Here is a 13,019-nt window from a genome sequence, read left to right as displayed (position 1 = left end):
TGTGTGTGTGTGTGTGTGTGTGTGTGTGTGTGTGTGTGTGTGTGTGTGTGTGTGTGTGTGTGTGTGTGTGGTTCAAATACAGTCTGAAATCATTTTCTATACTTTTAGCGTTTACTCTAGCCTGCCTGGATGCCAGATTGGTTTGTTGTCCTTTTGACTATTCCATTAGTTCCTATAAGCCAGACAAGTTCAATCAAGTATTTTTTAAAGTATTTCAAGTAGTATTTGAACCCAGGTGTGTGTGTGTACCAGGCCCTTAGATGTTGTTGTGCTGTTGTGTTCCCGAGGGGTTGTCCTTCCTCTCCTGTGAGAACCAATCCACAACTCTTCTGACTGCTTTGTCATTTTTCCATAAACTTACGTAGGCTGTTTAGAGTGATTATGTTAAACGTCCTAAACAATACGTGGTAAGTTCAGTTTCACGAAGCGAGTCCGATGTGATTTAGCATCGCTTGAATCGACTATTACAGATTCTACATATTCTATGATGACACCACCCACGGTCTCCGTTTTACTCGTTGATTGTGAAATATCAACTGTTCAAATCACGTTTTTATTGGTCACGTTTAGCAGATTTTATTGCGGCTGTAGAGAAATGCCTGCCATGTCCTCAGCGTCTCAGCGTCTCAGCTAGGAGAACAGAACAGAACAAAGTGTGTCCGGGTGGAGATATCGGCATAGTTGGCCAGCCAAAATAGCTTTACCCTGATCCTTGAATTCTGCTGATCTCTCTCTCTTTCTTTCTTTCTACCTCTCTCTCTCACTTTCTACCTCTCTCTCTCTCTCTCTCTCTCTCTCTCTCTCTCTCTCTCTCTCTCTCTCTCTCTCTCTCTCTCTCTCTCTCTCTCTCTCTCTCTCTCTCTCTCTCTCTCTCTCTCCTCTCGCTCTTTTTCTCTCTCTCTCTCTCTCTCTCTCTCTCTCTCTCTCTCTCTCTCTCTCTCTCTTTCTCGCTCCTTTTCTCCACACTCCTTGACCTGCTGGCAACTTCCAGCACCTCCAGCTATACCACTGGACTAATCCAACGCTAGAACAGACCCTTCTTCATCCATCTTAAAGGCCCAATCCTTCATTTGATAAACAACAACTTGGCAGCCCTACCACTTGGTTTGCTGTAAAGCAGTGGTTCTTTTGAGATATTCTCCCTCTCCCAAGGTCGATGTCTTGTTGAACTGTTTTATTTACGTCTAACTCACCCCGAACCTTGTTGTTCAGATTCTCCTCCACTATAAATCCCAACCTCATTTTTCCTAGCCGCGACCCGCAGCACATTACCGGACAGAGCCAAATACCTGTTGAGCACAGAAAGATCTATTTCTCCTGATCATCCCTCCCTCCATCCTTCCTCCCTTCCCAGCCCAGCCCAGAGTTAACAACATGGATATAGCCCGGCCCGGGCAGAGCAGAGCCAAAACTATTTCACCACTAGATTGGATAAATATGGAACGGATAATTTGGCCATTGAAATATTTCTCACCTCATCACCTAGTCCTCCCTATAGTCCTGTCTCTATCCTAGTCCTGTCTCTCTCCTAGTCCTGTCTCTCTCCTAGTCATGTCTCTCTCCTAGTCCTGTCTCTCTCCTAGTCATGTCTCTCTCCTAGTCCTGTCTCTCTCCTAGTCCTGTCTCTCTCCTAGTCCTGTCTCTCTCCTAGTCCTGTGTCTGTCCTAGTCCTGTCTCTCTCCTAGTCCTGTCTCTCTCCTAGTCCTGTCTCTCTCCTAGTCCTGTCTCTCTCTTAGTCCTGTCTCTCTCTTAGTCCTGTCTCTCTCCTAGTCCTGTCTCTCTCTTAGTCATGTCTCTCTCCTAGTCCTGTCTCTCTCCTAGTCCTGTCTCTCTCTTAGTCCTGTCTCTCTCTTAGTCCTGTCTCTCTCCTTGTCCTGTCTCTCTTAGTCCTGTCTCTCTTAGTCCTGTCTCTCTCCTAGTCCTGTCTCTCTCCTAACCCTGTCTCTCTCTTAGTCCTGTCTCTCTCCAAGTCCTGTCTCTCTCCTAGTCCTGTATCTCTCGTAGTCCTGTGTCTCTTAGTCCTGTCTCTCTCTTAGTCCTGTCTCTCTCTTAGTCCTGTCTCTCTCCTAGTCCTGTCTCTCTCATAGTCCTGTCTCTCTCCTAGTCCTGTCTCTCATAGTCCTGTCTCTCTCCTAGTCCTGTCTGTCTCCTAGTCCTGTCTGTCTGTCTGTCTGGACAGAACAGAACAGAGCAGAACAGAGCGGAGAGGACAGACGTGCTACAATGTGAACCTCTGTGTCTGTCTGGCCCATTGCCTGGGTTTACACCGTGTTCTGTCTTCAAACAGATTCTTCTACGACAACCCCATCCAGTTTGTTGGCCAGTCGGCCTTCCAGCACCTCCCTGAGCTGCGGACACTGTGAGTCCAACAGTCAAACACTACATTTAGTTTGGTATAAAAAACAATTTGTATGTTTGAATAAAGGTTATAAGAAGTGAAGTGAAATTGGTGAATTCTTGCCGTGAAGCCATATCTATGATACATACTTGACCTCTGTACACTTCAGACTAGTATCATGGAAAGGTCTGCTCTCTCTCCTTTTCTAATGCATCTGTCCCTCTTCATTTCTCTCTCTCTTTCTGCCCCCCCCCCTCTCTCTCTCTATCTCTCTCTCTGTGTCCCCCACCCTCTCTCTCTCTCTCTCTCCTTTTCTAATGCATCTGTCCCTCTTCATTTCAATCTTTCTTTCTGCCCCCCCCCCCCTCTCTCTCTATCTCTCTCTCTCTGTCCCCCACCCTCTCTCTCTCTCTCTCTCCTTTTCTAATGCATCTGTCCCTCTTCATTTCTCTCTCTCTTTCTGCCCCCCTCTCTCTCTCTCTCTCTCTCTCTCTCTCTCTCTCTCTCTCTCTCTCTCTCTCTCTCTCTCTCTCTGTCTCTGTCTCTGTCTCTGTCTCTGTCTCTCTCTCTGTCTCTGCCCCCACCTCTCTCTCTCTCTTGTCCTTTGTATCCAGATCTCTGAATGGTGCAGCAGAAATCACAGAGTTCCCGGACCTCACTGGCACCAAGAGTCTTGAGAGCCTGTAAGTCCAGCGAGCAATGCTAACACTCAACCATTCAGACCCAATGCTAACACGCAACCATTACGACCCAATGCTAACACTCAACCATTCAGACCCAATGCTAACACCCAACCATTCAGACCCAATGCTAACACTCAACCATTCAGACCCAATGCTAACACGCAACCATTACGACCCAATGCTAACACCCAACCATTCAGACCCAATGCTAACACCCAACCATTCAGACCCAATGCTAACACCCAACCATACAGGCCCAATGCTAACACCCAACCATACAGACCCAATGCTAACACCCAACCATTCAGACCCAATGCTAACACCCAACCATTCAGACCCAATGCTAACACCCAACCATACAGGCCCAATGCTAACACCCAACCATACAGACCCAATGCTAACACTCAACCATTCAGACCCAATGCTAACACCCAACCATACAGACCCAATGCTAACACCCAACCATTCAGACCCAATGCTAACAACCAACCATTCAGACCCAATGCTAACACCCAACCATACAGGCCCAATGCTAACACCCAACCATTCAGACCCAATGCTAACACCCAACCATTCAGACCCAATGCTAACACCCAACCATTCAGACCCAATGCTAACACCCAACCATACAGGCCCAATGCTAACACCCAACCATACAGACCCAATGCTAACACCCAACCATTCATACCCAATGCTAACACCCAACCATTCAGACCCAATGCTAACACCCAACCATTCAGACCCAATGCTAACACCCAACCATACAGGCCCAATGCTAACACCCAACCATACAGACCCAATGCTAACACCCAACCATACAGGCCCAATGCTAACACCCAACCATACAGACCCAATGCTAACACCCAACCATACAGACCCAATGCTAACACCCAACCATACAGACCCAATGCTAACACCCAGCCATTCAGACCCAATGCTAACACCCAACCATACAGACCCAATGCTAACACCCAGCCATTCAGACCCAATGCTAACACCCAACCATACAGACCCAATGCTAACACCCAACCATACAGACCCAATGCTAACACCCAACCATACAGACCCAATGCTAACACCCAACCATACAGACCCAATGCTAACACCCAGCCATTCAGACCCAATGCTAACACCCAACCATACAGACCCAATGCTAACACCCAGCCATTCAGACCCAATGCTAACACCCAACCATACAGACCCAATGCTAACACCCAACCATACAGACCCAATGCTAACACCCAGCCATTCAGACCCAATGCTAACACCCAACCATACAGACCCAATGCTAACACCCAACCATACAGACCCAATGCTAACACTCAACCATACAGACCCAATGCTAACACCCAACCATACAGACCCAATGCTAACACTCAACCATACAGACCCAATGCTAACACCCAACCATACAGACCCAATGCTAACACCCAACCATACAGACCCAATGCTAACACCCAACCATACAGACCCAATGCTAACACCCAACCATTCAGACCCAATGCTAACACCCAACCATACAGACCCAATGCTAACACCCAACCATACAGACCCAATGCTAACACCCAACCATACAGACCCAATGCTAACACCCAGCCATTCAGACCCAATGCTAACACCCAGCTATTCAGACCCAGACCCTTCTTTACTGTTCTAACCCAATGTCAGATAAATATTTTCCCACAGAAAACGAGTTTAAGAGCTCACAAATACTAATAAATGTGCCCTGGTTTTGCCACCAATCACGTCACTACCCACCACTGTGTGTGACCTGCTACCCAACCAAATCATTTCATGGAATTTTTTATATTTGAAATTGTCCTGTTTGCTGTTATAACCTGCCTGACTCCCAGCTCATTTGCTGTCTTAACCGGCATGTAACCTGCAATCAGGAACATACCGGTCTTCCCGGGATTTCAACCTAAAGCCCCAAAATACAAGTGTTTTTTTAATCATTAATGATTATTATTTTATCCAATGTTGATGTTCTGTGCAGAGTTGTCATTTACAATTGAGACTTGTTGGTTTTCATAGTGTTGGTTTTGGGGTTTTGAACTAATGAGTGTTTCTTAGTTCTACTAGTGTGATTATACCAAGGCACATATCAGGATATTATTATACATATAAACAAAGTGCCCTGTGGAATGTCTGCACATACAGTGAATTAATCTATTCATAAAGCTTTTACGCAGATCCAGGGATAATATCATGTGACCTTTGAACTCTGTGTAGGACCATCACTGGAGCTCGCATCACATCCTTACCCACCACTGTGTGTGACCAGCTACCCAACCTGCAAGTGCTGTGAGTCCCTATTTTTCATCAATCAATCAGAATTTAGTTTTTTACCTTTATTTTAACTAGGCAAGTCAGTTAAGAACAAATTCTTATTTTACAATGACGGCCTACCGGGGAACGGTGGGTTAACTGCCTTGTTCAGGGGCAGAACAACAGATTTTTACCTTTGTCAGCTCAGGGATTTGATCTAGCAACCTTTCGGTTACTGGCCCAACACTCTAACCACTAGGCTACCTGGCCTAACCACTAGGCTACCTGCTCTAACCACTAGGCTACCTGGCCTAACCACTAGGCTGCCTGGCCTAACCACTAGGCTACCTGCTCTAACCACTAGGCTACCTGGCCTAACCACTAGGCTACCTGGCCTAACCACTAGGCTACCTCCTCTAACCACTAGGCTACCTGGCCTAACCACTAGGCTACCTGCTCTAACCACTAGGCTACCTGGCCTAACCACTAGGCTACATGGTCTAACCACTAGGCTACCTGCTCTAACCACTAGGCTACCTGGCCTAACCACTAGGCGACCTGCTCTAACCACTAGGCTACCTGGCCTAACCACTAGGCTACCTGGCCTAACCACTAAGCTACCTGGCCTAACCACTAGGCTACCTGCTCTAACCACTAGGCTACCTGGCATAACCACTAGGCTACCTGCTCTAAACACTAGGCTACCTGGCCTAACCACTAGGCTACCTGCTCTAACCACTAGGCTACCTGACCTAACCACTAGGCTACCTGGCCTAACCACTAGGCTACCTGCTCTAACCACTAGGCTACCTGGCCTAACCACTAGGCTACCTGCATTAACCACTAGGCTACCTGGCCTAACCACTAGGCGACCTGCTCTAACCACTAGGCTACCTGGCATAACCACTAGGCTAGCTGGCCTAACCACTAGGCTACCTGGCCTAACCACTAGGCTACCTGCTCTAACCACTAGGCTACCTGGCCTAACCACTAGGCAACCTGGCCTAACCACTAGGCTACCTGGCCTAGTTTATCAAAAACTGCTTTACAGTAACCTGGCATAGACTCCCAAAGAGCATCATGCCCTCGGTCAACATTTCCCCGTGTTTAAATCAGATTTATAAAAGTGACATATTTGAAAAGACAAGTAGTAAAGTATAATGGTAGTGTAGGTTACAGTGGATCTCATTTCTGTCCCCCTCACACAGAGATCTGTCCTACAACATGATCCAGTCTCTGCCAAGCTTCAGAGGATGTGAGAAGATTCAGAAAATGTGAGTGTCTTGGCAACCAGAGAAGCCTTATAAAACGATATGAGCCGTGGCTTTACAATAAAACCTGTTTCAATCGGGGTTTTTTATGTTGTTTTTTTTATAGTGATCTGCACCACAATGAAATTGAAGAGCTGCATGCAGACACATTCCAGGGACTGACTTCCCTACGGTCTCTGTGAGTACACTGGTCTGTGTGTGTGTGTGTGTGGTGTGTGTGTGTGTGTGTGTGTGTGTGTGTGTGTGTGTGTGTGTGTGTGTGTGTGTGTGTGTGTGTGTGTGTGTGTGTGTGTGTGTGTGTGTGTGTGTGCGCGCGCGCGTGAGCGTGAGCGTGCGTGCGTGCGTGCGTGTGCGCGTGCGCGTGTGTGTGTGTGTGCTTATGACCTCACATTCCCATTATATTCAGATTACTTAATGTTCAGGGTTTTCACTCCAATATGCCTCAAATGTTTGTTTTCTCCATTCAGAAAGTGATGAATGTGGTGAATTCCAGGGAGGGGGGTTTTCCAAACTGTTACAATGAGAGAATGTAGCTAGTAGTGTGACCGGCATGTCAGGACCACGGCCTGTTTTCACTAGCACCCTATTCCCTAGTGCACTAGTTTGGGACCTGCTCTGACACACTACGTAGGGAATAGGGTGCCATTTGGTATGTCAGGATGAGAAGTGTTGTCCATGTGTGAAAGAGAAGCCTCTGACAAATACAGTCTGGCAGTGCCGTGTGTGTGTGTGTGTGTGTGTGTGTGTGTGTGTGTGTGTGTGTGTGTGTGTGTGTGTGTGTGTGTGTGTGTGTGTGTGTGTGTGTGTGTGTGTGTGTGTGTGTGTGTGTGTGTGTGTGTGTGTGTGTGTGTGTGTGCGTGTGTGTTTTAAATCTGAGCCGTCAGACAAACAAACACTCCTCTCCTCCTGTTTACGTTTCCTGCATCTTGTTTCCATCCCGTCGCCACCTTCCTTCACCCCGTCATATCGTGGGTGGCCTTGTCCTTGACATTCCTACCCCCCACACACCCCAACCCCCCTCCACTACCCTCAGGCCACTACTTTCAATGAGATGCCTGTTTGGCCCTTCATAGTAGTGTAGAATCATGAGAACGAAGTGTCCTTTCTCTGTCCAAAACGTTCACTGACTCTCTCTCATTCTCAGAGCCACCAAGTGAGAGATTAAATTAGTTTAGTTTGGCTGCCAGCCTGCGAGTGGAGTTGTCAGGTTTCACCAGAATCATCACTTCATATCAAATGACTCCCTATTCCATTTTATAGTGCACTAATAACCCATAGACCTCTGGTCAAATGTAGTGCACTATGTAGGGAATAGGGTGCCATTTGGGAAACAGACATTATTACCATGTTATTCTGTTAGCCTGTTAGCTGAATGGGGATATAGACATTACAACCATGTTATTCTGTTAGCCTGTTAGCTGAATGGGGAAATAGACATTATTACCATGTTATTCTGTTAGCCTGTTAGCTGAATGGGGGAAATAGACATTATTACCATGTTATTCTGTTAGCCTGTTAGCTGAATGGGGAAATAGACATTATTAACATGTTATTCTGTTAGCCTGTTAGCTGAATGGGGAAATAGACATTATTACCATGTTATTCTGTTAGCCTGTTAGCTGAATGGGGAAATCGACATTATTACCATGTTATTCTGTTAGCCTGTTAGCTGAATGGGGAAATCGACATCATTACCATGTCATTCTGTTAGCATGTTAGCTGAATGGGGAAATAGACATTATTACCATGTTATTCTGTTAGCATGTTAGCTGAATGGGGGAAATAGACATTATTACCATGTTATTCTGTTAGCATGTTAGCTGGATGGGGAAATATACATTATTACCATGTTATTCTGTTAGCTGAATGGGGAAATCAACATTACTACCATGTTATTCTGTTAGCCTGTTAGCTGAATAGGGAAATAGACATTATTACCATGTTATTCTGTTAGCCTGTTAGCTGAATGGGGAAACGGGGAAAGGTAATGACAGAAGGATGAGGCATGGCTCATTTGATAGAAGCCTTGGTTGCATTACATGCAGCAGTACACAAGGCTTTCAGGGTAGAACCAGTTAAAGAGGCTATTTGCTGATTGCTCAGCCCCCCCCACCCCCGCCATCCGCCATCCGTCCTCCATCCCTCTGGACAACTATCCCACAGTGCACACGCACTGATCCGAGCGTGCCCTCTGTAAACACTTCCAAATTACCTCAGCGAGGCAACGAGAGATTTTAATTGGCTGCTGCCTCCTTGGACACGTCCAGGGCAGGATGTGAGGAAATATTGGCTCTTGAACCGGCAGACATACAGACGGACGGACAGACAACAGACACACGGATGGACGGACGGATGGACTGCATAGATGGACGCTCACACACACGGACGCTCACACACACACGGACGCTCACACACACACGGACGCTCACACACACGGACGCTCACACACACACAGACGCTCACACACACGGACGCTCACACACACACGGACGCTCACACACACACACGGACGCTCACACACACACACGGACGCTCACACACACACGGACGCTCACACACACACGGACGCTCACACACACACACGGACGCTCACACACACACACGGACGCTCACACACACACGGACGCTCACACACAGTGACACACATGGCCGTGGGTCCAGCCCCCCTTCTCCTCCCCTTCCCTCCGCCTCCCATCGCCTCACTAAGGTGCTCTCTGTGAGTTGACCCTGGGTGAGTCCACAACAGGCATGCTGTCATAGTTGGCCGCCCGGCGTGGAGAGAGAGAGAGAAAGCCTGGGAGATGTCCTGGCTCGGATCCGTCTCAACGTGCAAAGCCTCAAGGAGCAGATCGGGTTACCAGGCAGAGTGGACATGAAAAGATGAAAAGTGCACGTTACGTTGTTGCCAGGATTCCCAGGTCTCTCGTCCCTCTCTTAAGGTAGCACAGAGGACCAGCTGCAACCAGCTGCATCATCAAACAGTCACAAGTCATGTCGTTGTAAAAAAATCCCTCGTCTGCTGAGTCGCTGTGGAGTCTTTCAGGAAACGGCAGGGGATTTTAAGATGGCAGAGAAAACGCAGGGTCGATCCATGTCCTTACTTATCCACTACTTTAATACCCTACTGGGGACTTTCCACTTCACAACGCGCCCTACGTCCAGCTAAAGAACTAGCTGCATACGGCTCCAGAGCTAGGTGTGTGTGTGTGTGTGTGTGTGTGTGTGTGTGTGTGTGTGTGTGTGTGTGTGTGTGTGTGTGTGTGTGTGCGTGCGTGCGTGCGTGCGTGCGTGCGTGCGTGCGTGCGTGCGTGCGTGCGTGCGTGCGTGCGTGCTCAAGACGTGGCTGCAGGGCTGCAGTCCAACTGACTTTACGGGCCTGTTTAAACCCCTGGCTCCCTCTGAGTGACGAAAGGGGTCAGAAACAGCAAATCATGTGTTGAATAAGGCTTCTACACATCCAATCAGCCTAGAGGAAGAGAGAGGAGAGATCTGGACTCTGGAGACCCCTTTCCTGTCACCATTCCTTCACCCCCAACCCCTCCAGTCCCTTTCTAGGTAATGAGGTAGCCCAGGATAACTGTATAACCAGGAACAACGGCCCGCTGATACAAGAGATCTCCTGATATAAGAGCACGATGTCGTGTTATGTTATAAGCACACACAGGAAGCCTCTCTGATAGGTTCTCTAGACCCCCCCCCCTCCACACCCCAGCTTTGATGATTTGAATCAGCTGTGTAGTGCTAGGGCAAAAACCAAAAGGTGCACCCAGAGGGCCCCAGGACCCAGTTTGGGAAACCCTGCTCTATAGGATCTTACTTATCCTCACTCAAACAACATGTGGACCATAAACAACTAGTTGTTGGCTGTCTGGATCAGACAGGTCTTCCTCAGGTCTCCCACAGGTCTCCCTCAGGTCTCCCTCAGATCTCATACAGGTCTCCCTCAGGTCTCCCACAGATCTCATACAGGTCTCCCTCAGGTCTCCCTCAGGTCTCCCTCAGGTCTCATACAGGTCTCCCTCAGGTCTCCCTCAGGTCTCATACAGGTCTCCCTCAGGTCTCCCTCAGGTCTCCCTCAGGTCTCCCTCAGATCTCATACAGGTCTCCCTCAGGTCTCCCTCAGGTCTCATACAGGTCTCCCTCAGATCTCATACAGGTCTCCCACAGGTCTCCCACAGGTCTCCCTCAGGTCTCCCTCAGGTCTCCCTCAGGTCTCCCTCAAGTCTCATACAGGTCTCCCTCAGGTCTCCCTCAGATCTCATACAGGTCTCCCTCTGGTCTCACTAAGGTCTCATACAGGTCTCATACAGGTCTCCCACAGGTCTCCCTCAGGTCTCCCTCAGGTCTCCCTCAGGTCTCCCTCAGGTCTCACTAAGGTCTCATACAGGTCTCATACAGGTCTCCCTCTGGTCTCCCTCAGGTCTCCCTCAGGTTTCTTTCAGGTCTCTCTCCGGTTTCCTTCAGGTCTCCCTCTGGTCTCCCTCAGGTGTCCCTCAGGTGTCCCTCAGGTCTCATACAGGTCTCCTCAGGTCTCTTTCAGGTCTCCCTCAGGTCTCCCTCTGGTCTCTCTCAGGTGTCCCTCAGGTCTCCCACAGGTCTCTCTCAGGTCTCCTTCAGGTCTCTCTCAGGTCTCTCTCAGGTCTCCCTCAGGTCTCTCTCAGGTCTCTTTTAGTGTACATCCATATTTCCCTGATTCTGTCAGTTATTATATTGGTATGTATGGGACAAACACTAACAAGTGTTTTCTATTTTCTGCAGAGAGACAATCCCTAGACAGATATGGTCAGGGGCCAAGCTCAGCAGGCTGTAGATCAAAACCATTGTCCAAAGATTAAATCACATAGTTTACATGCAAGATAATATATCTGATATTCCTTTTTCTCATGGCACAGTGAACGTTTGTAATTATGAACAGCAATTCCCCAAGTTCCATCCCCTCTTGGATACACAGTTACTTTCAACTAAGGCCCCTCTTGGACATACAGTTTGAACTAAGGGTCCTCTTGGACATACAGTTTGAACTATGGCCCCTCTTGGACATACAGTTTGTACTAAGGGTCCTCTTGGACATACAGTTTGAACTAAGGGTCCTATTGGACATACAGTTTGAACTAAGGGTCCTATTGGACATACAGTTTGAACTAAGGTCCCCTCTTGGACATACAGTTTGAACTAAGGCCTCCTCTTGGACATACAGTTTGAACTATGGCCCCTCTTGGACATACAGTTTGAACTAAGGGTCCTCTTGGACATACAGTTTGAACTAAGGGTCCTCTTGGACATACAGTTTGAACTAAGGGTTCTCTTGGACATACAGTTTGAACTAAGGCCCCTCTTGGACATACAGTTTGAACTAAGGGTTCTCTTGGACATACAGTTTGAACTAAGGCCCCTCTTGGACATACAGTTTGAACTAAGGGCCCTCTTGGACATACAGTTTGAACTAAGGTCCCCTCTTGGACATACAGTTTGAACTAAGGGTCCTCTTGGACATACAGTTTGAACTAAGGCCCATCTTGGACATACAGTTTGAACTAAGGTCCCCTCTTGGACATACAGTTTGAACTAAGGTCCCCTCTTGGACATACAGTTTGAACTAAGGGCCCTCTTGGACATACAGTTTGAACTAAGGGTCCTCTTGGACATACAGTTTGAACTATGGCCCCTCTTGGACATACAGTTTGAACTAAGGTCCCCTCTTGGACATACAGTTTGAACTAAGGTCCCCTCTTGGACATACAGTTTGAACTAAGGGTCCTCTTGGACATACAGTTTGAACTAAGGGTCCTCTTGGACATACAGTTTGAACTAAGGGTCCTCTTGGACATACCGTTTGAACTATGGCCCCTCTTGGACATACAGTTTGAACTAAGGGCCCTCTTGGACATACCGTTTGAACTAAGGGTCCTCTTGGACATACAGTTTGAACTATGGCCCCTCTTGGACATACAGTTTGAACTAAGGCCCATCTTGGACATACAGTTTGAACTAAGGTCCCCTCTTGGACATACAGTTTGAACTAAGGTCCCCTCTTGGACATACAGTTTGAACTAAGGGCCCTCTTGGACATACAGTTTGAACTAAGGGTCCTCTTGGACATACAGTTTGAACTATGGCCCCTCTTGGACATACAGTTTGAACTAAGGGTCCTCTTGGACATACAGTTTGAACTATGACCCCTCTTGGACATACAGTTTGAACTAAGGCCCCTCTTGGACATACAGTTTGAACTAAGGGTCCTCTTGGACATACAGTTTGAACTAAGGCCCCTCTTGGACATACAGTTTGAACTAAGGGTCCTCTTGGACATACAGTTTGAACTAAGGCCACATCTTGGACATACAGTTTGAACTATGGCCCCTCTTGGACATACAGTTTGAACTATGGCCCCTCTTGGACATACAGTTTGAACTAAGGGCCCTCTTGGACATACAGTTTGAACTATGGCCCCTCGTTGTC

At 47.8% G+C, this 13,019-nt stretch overlaps 1 protein-coding gene across 2 annotated transcripts in view; it reads left to right on the top strand.

The window, feature by feature from the left end:
- LOC139533593 (leucine-rich repeat-containing G-protein coupled receptor 5-like) overlaps window positions 1-13,019 on the top strand; it is a 187,018-nt gene that overhangs the window by 151,413 nt on the left and 22,586 nt on the right. For both annotated transcript variants that reach the window (XM_071331740.1, XM_071331741.1), the window contains exons 9-13: window positions 2,288-2,359; window positions 2,953-3,021; window positions 5,254-5,325; window positions 6,498-6,563; window positions 6,667-6,738. In XM_071331740.1, coding sequence (XP_071187841.1) covers window positions 2,288-2,359; window positions 2,953-3,021; window positions 5,254-5,325; window positions 6,498-6,563; window positions 6,667-6,738 — 351 coding nt within the window. The remainder of the gene's footprint in view (window positions 1-2,287; window positions 2,360-2,952; window positions 3,022-5,253; window positions 5,326-6,497; window positions 6,564-6,666; window positions 6,739-13,019) is intronic.

This window comes from Salvelinus alpinus, chromosome 11, assembly GCF_045679555.1.
Source record: "Salvelinus alpinus chromosome 11, SLU_Salpinus.1, whole genome shotgun sequence".
NCBI classification, from domain to species: domain Eukaryota; kingdom Metazoa; phylum Chordata; class Actinopteri; order Salmoniformes; family Salmonidae; genus Salvelinus; species Salvelinus alpinus.
Note: the sequence above shows the minus strand (reverse complement) of the source record. Positions and strands in the feature narration are given on the sequence as shown.